The 10,418-nt window shown below is 38.4% G+C and overlaps 1 protein-coding gene across 2 annotated transcripts; it reads right to left on the reverse strand.

Moving 5' to 3' along the window:
• Window positions 1–237: 237 nt before the first annotated feature.
• On the reverse strand, window positions 238–9,395 carry TAF9B (TATA-box binding protein associated factor 9b). 2 transcript variants are annotated; one of them, XM_081277117.1, is made up of 8 exons: window positions 9,078–9,395; window positions 8,369–8,450; window positions 7,743–7,879; window positions 7,530–7,664; window positions 6,637–6,712; window positions 3,852–3,932; window positions 3,089–3,199; window positions 238–2,173 (listed from the first exon to the last, which is right to left on the reverse strand). In XM_081277117.1, the coding sequence occupies exons 1-8, from the start codon at window positions 9,126–9,128 to the stop codon at window positions 2,010–2,012; spliced, it is 837 nt and encodes a 278-aa protein (XP_081133243.1). In that variant the 5' UTR covers window positions 9,129–9,395; the 3' UTR covers window positions 238–2,009. The 2 variants fall into 2 exon arrangements, with proteins under 2 accessions (XP_081133243.1, XP_081133244.1); XM_081277118.1 differs by lacking the exon at window positions 3,089–3,199 and having other exon boundaries at window positions 9,078–9,298.
• Between the last annotated feature and the right edge of the window lie 1,023 nt (window positions 9,396–10,418).

Raw genomic sequence — 10,418 nt, forward strand, 5'->3', positions numbered from 1 at the left:
TTGCGATCCTCCAGCCTCAGCCTCCCAAGTCAATGGGATTATAGATGTGTGCCCCTGTGCCAGGTGAGTTTTAAACCTATATTCTTAACATTCATTTTCATTTTGCTTTATTATGAAAAGTCAAAAGCTAGCAATTTCCTGAATATAATAATTAATCCATTAAATAAACGTTAGTCTTTGACCCTCAAAATTAGCCTTACTCGTTTTCTTTGAATGCCTTCAGTCAGAAATGGAAGATTGCTTTAAGCTTAAATTTTTATTAATAACCTCAGGACAAATACATTAATAATTCCTTATAGATATATAGCATTTTACAATTTTGAAAGAACTTTCACATACACCAATTAAACCCTCACAACATCCCTGTGAGGTAGGCAGGGTAGGTGTTATTTTCTATTACTAATGAGAACAAGGCTCAGAGGTGAAGTAAGGTCACACAGTTGGTAAATGATGGAGCCAGGACTAGAACTTGGGCCTTCCGACATGCTGCCTCCCTGAGAACATTCAAGTAATGATATCCATGCTATATAATGAAAATTTCTCTCCTATGATGTTGATCAGATCCATTTTTGTAAGTTTTTATATCACCTTTCTCTAATATGCCTAAACATTCAAACTGATAAGACATTTCTTCCCTGTTTCTGGACTATTTCTTAGATGTATCAAGCACCATCCTAAGATGAAACTTACGATTAAGTTTTGAGGATCCTTGGCTACAAATGCTTAGATTATGATACGAAGATTTATTTCAGAAAATTCTGCCTAAATATTTCCATGTCATACATGTCAAACTGAAACCAAACAGGTCTGTTTTTATTCTCAAAAGCTTTGTGATCTTTCCCAGTAAGACTTTTATGTGTATAAATGGAAAATACGGGGAGGTGTTTAGCAATATTACTGGGAAACCTGTACACAGTACACCTAAATGCAAGTCACATGACACTAATTTGTTTTCCTTGGCCTTAACAGAAAAGGAGGAGAACCATTATATTCTACTTTCAAGTCTGATCCCATCTCATGTGTGAAATCCTTAGCAACAAGCTATAAAAATGATCTGAATTATACCAATAGGAGGACTCAAGCAGTAGTGACCAAAACATATATGTATGTGGTACGAATAAAACACTTGCTCTTCAGTGGTTCATCTAGGTCCAGTGTAAATTACTTCTCAAGGCAGATTTTAAGCTATATCATCTCTTTTAAATTTTAAAATGTGAAATATGGTAGAGTTATCAACTTGGAATATGACTGAATGTAAATGACCCCCCAACTACCTTTCAAGCAGACTAAAGCTCCAAAGATATGAAAGGCAAGGGATAAAACCTAGTTTTTCTAGTATGGAGTGAAAAAGAGCAACTGCAAAACTGCAGGTTCAAGTGAACCACAGAACATCGAGCATGTTTTAAAAACATGAAAATGACCTGTATTATCAGGAATATTTTGAAAATTCCAGTTATGACCTTTTACATTTAAGAGTAATGGGGATGAACCTAAGCCTGTGGGGGATCTAGAGAGGGAGTTGGGATGGGAAGTTAGGGAAAACCAAGAAAAACCTTAAATACATTCATCTTTCCAAAAATGTTTTCTAAATAGACTCGGTCAAAAAAGTTAGTGACAATTAAAGTGACTATTTTATCTTATAAAACAAAGTAGAACTTTAAATGCAAGTTAGAAATTAATAGATTAGTCCACTGACCAGGCTGTAGAAACTGAAATGTAAGTGCTGCTGTCAATAATAGCAGAAAACTGCTTCCAAAAATAGAATTGCTGTGGTAGGACTAAGCATTAATGGAACTATTAAAAAACAAGTACTTTTGTACTTTAATCCTAATTGAAAAACATTTGTACTCTTAAAGAAATCTAACAGTTTGAATTAATGTGAAAAATACTGCAGCTACATTTAAGTTTTCTAAGAAAAAAAATGTTAAGATCTACAATGTTCTAGTACAGTATATCAGCTGAAAACCAACTACACACTTCTTAAATGGATGTAGATTAGACTCTACCCTTTACATAGTATCATTGTCATCATCATCTTCATGTTTCCTCTTCATTGGGTTTGATTCATTGCCTGTGTTCTGTGATGAAACCATGTTGGTAGTAATAAGAATATTTTTGGGCCCAATCATTGAAGGATTAATCAGAACATTTTGAACTGCAGTTGTTGCAGGAACTGTAAACAGAAGAAACCCCCCCACAAACCATGAATTACCCAGAATCCAAAATATACAGTCAAAAGTACACAACAAAGCTGAATGTAATTCTAATAGAAATTTCAGTAGCATGGAGTGCAACTACATCACAGAAGAAACAGGTAATTTATACTGCATTTTGAGTTGAATTAAATTTTTAAAATATTTTATTTTTCATTGGCAAATAGTATGTGATAAGGGTACAATGTGAGGTTTTGATCTGTGTATACATAAAGATTAAATCTACTAAAATGTATCTAATGCAAAGTTAAAAATGTTTTATTTTTACTACATTAAATTTCAATTAGTACATTGAATTGGTCATGAAAAATAGTACAGGCCTATGTTTAAGGCAAGGAAACGTGCTTCTCTTACAGGCCAATATTTTATATAAGTTGTTTATTGTATGTAGTTAGGGTTCAAAGGATGTGAAATCTCAACATACATATTAGTAAACTATGCTATATCAGAATTATATTATTCCAAACAATCTATATTTTATGAAGTGAGTAAAACAATTTTCATTTGAATTTATATTTGCATTCTGGATCACACACATATTCATTACTAAGTTTTATCATTTTGAGCTTTTACTATAAATGCTTGTCCCTGAGGATGCCTTAGATTTGTGGATGCTGACGGTTTTTACTTCATTGTATTCTTTTGAGATTCTGATAAGCATGTGGAATACTCTCCCCTCCCCCTGAAAATGTATACACAGGGAAAACTTCATTCAATTTTAGAGGATTCATACACCATCTCTGAAGAATGCTGATTTACAGCATTACTGCCAACTTCCTGTTGATATTATATCAGTTTATTTCTTGCCACAGGAACACAATCTGTTCTTTAATTGCAATTATTCATGAATTCTGACCCCCACCCAATCGTGTTACCTGGTTTGACAGAAGTGGACTGAGAAGGTGGAATCTGCACCGTAAATCTTTGGCTTGTCACTGACACTGGAGTTGCAACTTTATTTGGGACAGACACTGTTTGTGGGGTTGCTGTAGTTACAATCAACAGATCTTGTTAGTTAGATGAGTTATTTTTCAGACAAATATTCTATACTCCTTAACTTAGACTACCTTCAAAGCACAGAGAACTAGGGTAAAGTGAGAAGGTATCATTAGAAACAAGAGCAAAGTGATTTTTATTTGAAAAAATTGTGGTTCTGGGAATTGGACCCATGGATGCTTGAACACTGAGCTACAACAGCCCTTTATTTATTTATTTTTTTAATTTTGAGAAAGAGTCTCCATAAGTTGCCCAGACTGGCCTTGAACTTTGTGATACTTCTGTCCCAGTCTCCCAAGTTGCTGGGATAAAAGCAATTTTTAAAAAGCTTACAAACTTGTACAGATGCTATAAAATTGGACTTGGAGTATAGCTCACAACTCCAAATTCAGAATAGTATAGTAGTAAAGAATGTAGAGCTCTGGAGCTGGGCGTGCTGGCACAAGCCTATAATCCCAGCAGCATAGGAGGCTGAGGTAGGAGAATTGCCAAGTTTGAGGCCAGCTTCAGCAACTTAGATCCTGTCTCTAAATAAATAGGACTGGGGATGTGGCTCAGTGGTAAAAGTACCCCTGGGTTAAGTCCTCAGTACTCTATCCCATCCCCAACAAAGAAAAGAAAAACTCAAGTTGTGGAGCCTACCTGCTTGAGATTGAATCCAGGCTCTATCACCTACAAGCTGGTTTTCCTTGGGCAAGTTCTTTTGCACCTCTGTTTTCTCATCTGTAAAATGGAGAGAACTGTATTTAAATTCATAAAATTCTGAGAATTAAGTAAGATAATCCATGTATATTGTTGATAGATCTTTATTTTATTTATTTATATGTGGTGCTGTGAATCTAACCTAGTGCCTCACATGTGCTAGGAAAGCACTCTACCACTGAGCCACAACCCCAATCCTAGGTGTGATTTTTAATCTCACTTGCTGAGAATTAGATGTCTACTTGCCCATGAAGGTAAATCAACATGCACTTAATAAAAAGAAGTTGATTAAATACATACCTTGGGTCCCCAGGTGGGCAAGAAGTTTTACCTCTTGCCTCTGTAATTTCCCTAATGTGTCATAGGAGTCATATTAGTATCTTATTTCATTCACTAGCATAGAAGTCTTGGCTAACATTTTTTATCCTGGTGAGCATGTGGCTCTTGTGCCTTTTTCCTAACAGGTATTCAACAAATGTTTGCTTAATGAATGGTTTTGCAATAAATATTTTAAGTATTTTTTTAGTTGTGTATGAATTCAGTGACTTTGTTTTTATGTGGTGCTGGTATTGAACCCAGTGCCTCACACTTGTGAGGCAAGTGCTCTACCACTGAGCTCCAGCTCCAGCCTCACAAGATTTAATATCTATGTGGACAATGCCCTCTCAAAAAATAAATTTGTGGAAGTGTGACTGTTTCTAATGTTTTCCTTTGGTGATGCAGGCTTCCCATATATCCCTCTGTGACCAGCGGTCTACCCAGGGTGAGAGCTGCTTAAGACAGTATAACTAGCATCATCTCTAGGGACAAAGGAAGAATGTCTAAATAGGAGAAGAAAGTCCAAAGGTATCCAGAAATCTGGGTTCCAGTGATTTCTTTCCCAAACAGAAAGTGAGATCTTCCTGATATAGCTCCATTTTTAGGCAAGTTTTCTCATATTAAGTAGTCCAGAGAATTTGGTGAAGCTTAATGAAGTAGTATATTTTGTCAAGAAAAAATTTATAGTTGGTTGATGTTTTCCTGGTAATTATCTTAAGGAATTGAAATTTAGGCTTTAGAACTGAATAGATTAGATGTATAAGCCTTAATGTTTATGCAAATAATTTTTAAGATTAAAACATGCATCTTTAATAACAGTTTGAGTAGCAACCTCACTACAGATCTGGAAAAAAAAAATAAAGCAGTACAAGAAATGACTAGGAATCAAGACTACAATTGAGACCTGAAGTTGGTTACCTTGCATGACATGTAATTGATTACCACATTCTAGGGGTTTAAAATATTAGTATTGTTGCTGGGTGTGATGGTGCATGCCTATAATCCCAGTGGCTTGGGAGGCTGAGGCAGGAGGATTGCAAGTTCAAATTCAGCCTCAGCAAGTTAGTGAGGTCCTATGCAACTCAGCAAAACAATGTCTCAAAATAAAAAAGGGCTGGGGGTGTGGCTCAGTGTTTAAGAGCCTCTGAGTTCAATCCCTGCTATCAAGATAAAAATATTAGTATTGTCAAGTGAAGTAGTATGCTCCTGTAGTACCAGCTACTTAGGAGGCAGAATCAGGGGGATGCCATGAGCCCAGGAGTTAGAGGACTCCCCATCAAAACAATTAAAAATAAATACATGTGAGGGGCTGGGGATGTGGCTCAAGCAGTGGCGCGCTCGCCTGGCATGCGTGCGACCCGGGTTCGATCCTCAGCACCACATACCAACAAAGATGTTGTGTCCGCCGAGAACTAAAAAACAAATATTAAAAATTCTCTCTCTCCCCTCTCTCTCTCTCTCTCTAAAAAAAATGTTTTAAAAAAATAAATACATGTGTATCCATAGATAAGAAGTATATGATCAAGAAGTTATGCAGATAATACATGCAAATTTCTACCACAAAGATCATATGTAGGTATTCAGAAGTGTACACCTGATTCTATACCAGACTGGTTTTAAAATGCTTAAATGTTAATTTGTCTTGAGAACAAGAGATGGTTCATACCTCAAAAATCAAATTGCTTACACTAGAATTATGATAACTATAGGACACAAGTTATAAGCAATGAGAACCATGAAATTGGGAAAGGAGATTTTTCTGAAAATACTTAAATAATTAGGATATTTGAAAACAAAAACATATGGGAACCTAATTATGTTATTTGTTTTCCTCATCTAAATAATGATGACATTAAAAGATTAAATAATGATTTACAAATACCATTCTTCACTAAAAGGAACCAAGTCTCTTTGGAAAAGTAGCTGAATCTAGATCTGACAGCAAACTCTAAGATGGGCTTTGAACATCTTGTGTTAGAAAGAAATGTTCAAAGTATGATGGAAATCTACCAAAAAGAATATAGGGCACACAGATTGATGGAGCTCTCACTGAGTACCACTATAGGACAACCAATAAAGGATAATCAGTACATTTGTATAGGAAATGGAAATACCACAGCATAAGAGTAAATTCCTGTTTCTGGTATCATAGTTTATACCAACAACAGTGTTGGGCAATGTCCAATTTTATACACATGGGATTTTATACTCTTATGGGATCAGAGAAACCTTGTGGCTTTCTCATTTTAAAATGAAGTAAAGTATGTTTATAGGTTTGTCAGAAGATGAGTACAATTATGAATGGCAACATACACATGGGAATTTTGAGTCACATTTTTACTTGGATTATAGTTCAAAACCAAGTGCTAAGTACAAGCCAGAAAAGCCATTTCCCCCTTTTACTCACCTATAGTAGGAGTAGTAGGTCTGCTACTAACAGTACCAACACTTAACCGTGGAACTAGTCTTCCTTGGTTTGACCCCTAGAGGGGATTTAAACACAAGTTAGTTTCAATGTTGTTAACATTTGATATGGAAACTTAACCAAGAGTGAAACTACAATTATTAATGTGAATTATTAGTGGATAATCCATGACAAGAATGTCTTATTCTATTAGTGTTCTAAAATCCAATATTTAATATTGAGTTTTCACAAATGTATATACATGTACATATCTATGTAAACATAATTATGACTCTCTTAATTCTCTGTAGTGCTTAGAGTCTTATCTGAATGGGGATAACAGCTAACTTCCTTGTGATTTTTAATCTTCACTAGTCAATGTCTTAACCCCAAAAGAAATAAAATTCTCTTATAGCAAAATTTCAGAAACAAAGGCAGCCAAATGTGTAGAGAACTAATTTCAGTAGTGGGACAACCTTAGGTCATATTTCAGAAAGCAGGCCTAATTTATGGTAGTACAACATTTACTCTGTTATTAGACCTCACTAAAAAACTATGGTATAGTGTAAAGATGAGTAATTATGAGACCTGGTAATCATTCCTAGCTTTGAAACTGATCCCATAAATAAGTCCAGGCACAGTTTTAAAAAATGTCTACTGGATTAGATGAACACTAAAGTTCCTTCTAGCTCTAAAAGTGTTTTAAGCTAATAGTAAATTATCTTAACCTTTAATTAGCTGTGTTACCTATACGAATTTGCTTTTTACAAATTCTCCTATCATATTCCACTTTCCAGGGGCTCACTCCTGCTAGACAAGTGCTCTGCCACTGAGCAACATCCCCACACCCCTGTATCTCACCTTGTTAAAAAGCAAAGTTGACTAAAAGTTCTTACCTTTTTAATTAAGGACTTCAGTCTGTAGTTTGGTGCTGTTAAGCAGTATCTATCAGGTGGCAACCTAGGTCCTGAATATGGCTTAATCAGTGGCAAAGGTGTCTGATTTTTCTGTCTTGCAATATCCAGCAAAAACTAAAGAAAAAAATCTTCATTAGAAGTACAATTTAAAACCTTCTAAGTAAAAATAACTTGAAATAAACATTTGCTCACATCTCTCGGGGGAGGAGAGGTAAACGATTGGTCTGCACGACACTGGATTGCCAGTCTCACATCATCTGCATCAACATTAGGTTTCTTAGCATGGCTTGAATAAATTTTTGCATCATCCAGAATTGTAGTCACATATCCTTTAAGAACAAAATTTTTTTCTTAAGTACATGAAGACAGCTTAATGGCAACTTGTCTTAGTTCCCACTAATTTCTGGAAAGTTTATGAATTTAGATTTGAATGGCTAATTGTTCTACACATAGGATAAATTTTTAAACAGATATTACAATGTAAATACTACTACCCCTAGCTTGAGCTCCTTTTTAATGATTGACTTATTTACTTATTTGCAGTATTGAGTGAACCCAGGGCTTCACAAATGGCTCTATCACTGAGGTACATTCCCATCCCTTTTTATTTTGAGACAGGGTCTGGCTAAGTTGCTGAGGCTGTGATCCTCCTGTTTCAGCCTGACAAGTATCTGGGATTACAGTCGTGTGCCAACACACCCAGCATTTTAGTTATTTTTATATTAATAACTCAATATAAGTTGGTTGAAAATATTCTTATAATAAAGTGATTTATTTTTCAAATTCACATATTTGGCAAGTTTTTGGTTTTAACTTACGGAAAGCAAATTCCAGCATCTGATTTATAACTCTTGGTTCATACTCTGTGATTCCCATATCCTTCAAGATCTGTGCCATCACCTGTGGATTCAAATAAAAATGCCAGATGCAAAATCTAGGTATTGGAAATCAAGGCTGAATTGAAGGTAGTTGTTTGTATTTATGAGACAATGTTCCCATTCTCTGGGCTCCAAACTCCTACTTCTTGTCTTCCCAAGTGTCAGTGATCACACCAGATCAGTTATATGCTCTAGCTGAAAACTTTTTTGTTTTTGGCAGGGCTGACAAAAGAAAAAGGTCGGGGTTGGCTTTTCCAGCAGAGGTTGGGTGGCTCCAGCTGGTTGTCATTTTCAGATGGAGCGGTGGGGGAAGCTAGCATCAGAACGCTGGACGCTGAGAGTAAGGGCTCATAGATGGGACAACGGGACTAGGCGAGGTGGTGACGGCGGCGGCCCGAGGCCCCGGAGACAAAGCGTGGCGGCCCGGCCGCGCACTTGGTTGAACCACGACCCTTTGGAGGGGCTACGCAGGAGCTGAAGGAGAGCGCCCCTGGGGCCAAGGCAAACCCCCATCGCCCCCTCCACCTGGTTGCCTTAGCTGGGCTGAAGCAGGCGCGCGAGCCCAGCCCCTAGCCCTCAGTCTGGGTCTGCCTCACAGTTCACGGGCCTCACCAGGCTTCACGCCTCGCCTCTCATCCTTCGCACTTACCAAGGCATCTCTAGGAGCGTTCTTGGGAGGCGCCATCTTACCCGACTCCATGTTATCCAGGCTCTCGTCATCCGGGGAGAGAGGGCAGCTCGAGGACTCCCCGCTCAGGCTCCACCTCTGTAGGGGCGGAAGGCGGGGTTACCGCGCAGGCTGGCGGGTCTGTGGCTGTTTCACAGCTGCTACTCCTGGCCTGTGCGGTCCGTGGGAAACCTGGCTCTCCCAGAGGCTATCCGCGCAGCGCGCCGGCGCCCCAAAGAGTCGGGGCCGCCTCGGAGGTTTGGAAGAGGAGGGTAAGCCTTTCCCTGGTAGCCCTTCCCTACCGGGAGCTAAATAATACAGAAGAGCCTAGAAGCTTCCAACGTTGTCCACTGGCAAAGCACACCGAGTGGGTTGCCCTCTGAGGTCCTTCCTCACACCCTGCACTACCAACCTGGCTCCTTCCAGATCCCAAAATTACTGCAGAGGCCCTTCCCTCACCTGCCTCACTGTTAGGAATGCCCGGTCAAGCAGAACACTCAGTTACATTCGACAACCAATACACTTGGGATATACTTTAGCATAAGTATGCCCCAAATATTGCATGAGCCATACTTATAGTACACAATTATTTACTGTTGATCTGACATACCAATTTAATTTGGTACCCTGGCCTTTCGTTTGCTAAGTCTGGCAGCCCTATCCAATAACTTGTTCTCCACACCCAGGACTTTGGTCAGTGGGACTTTGGTCATTTCTTGTTGCACATTGATGGAAAGCTAAAACCTTTTTTTTTAAGGTACTGGGGATGTAACCCAAGGGTGCTTTACTACTGGGCTCCATCCCCAGCCATTTTAATTTTTTTTTTTTAATTTTGAATCAAAGTCTTGCTGAGTTGCTCAGGCTTACCTTGAACTTTGGATCCTCCTGCCTCAGCCTCTGGAGTGGCTAGAATTACAGGCTTGTGAGAGCTAAAAAAATCTTTAACTACTTATCTCACTGAAGCCCCTAGAAACTTATCTCTTGGTCAAAGTAGCTCTGTCCCCAAGGAAGCCCACACAGGGACCTTCCTTGCCTTCCCGATTGCCCACCTCCTCCACACCCCCAATTCTTAGAAGAACTCTTGCGAATTTGTTGAGAACCAGTCATCCAGCCCGAGTTATTTTAAAAGGACAAACATCAGCTAACCATTTCTGACTTAGAATAGCTCAGAGAACTCCATTTTACTCCTGTATCCACCAATGCCCTAGCATCCTCCATTTCAGGATAAGGCACCATGACCGCCTCAGACCGGAAAAGGAGCAGGTAGCCATGTTGCTGCTTTCCCTCACAAGCCACATGTAATTTAGCAGTAAGTCATGTTGT

The sequence above is a fragment of the Spermophilus citellus genome (assembly GCF_964194105.1).
Source record: "Spermophilus citellus genome assembly, chromosome: X".
Taxonomy (NCBI): Eukaryota; Metazoa; Chordata; class Mammalia; order Rodentia; family Sciuridae; genus Spermophilus; species Spermophilus citellus.

What these genes read in the sequence shown, in the direction of transcription:
- TAF9B (XM_081277117.1), bottom strand. Translation starts at nt 9,128, where the DNA reads ATGGAGTCGGGTAAGATGGCGCCTCCCAAGAACGCTCCTAGAGATGCC. An exon ending in TGAAGTCCTTAATTAAAAAG is followed by an intron (nt 6,713 to 7,529) that starts GTAAGAACTTTT and finishes AATCCCCTCTAG; the next exon opens with GGGTCAAACCAAGGAAGACT. An exon ending in CTGGATTCAATCTCAAGCAG is followed by an intron (nt 3,200 to 3,851) that starts GTAGGCTCCACA and finishes TTGTAACTACAG; the next exon opens with CAACCCCACAAACAGTGTCT.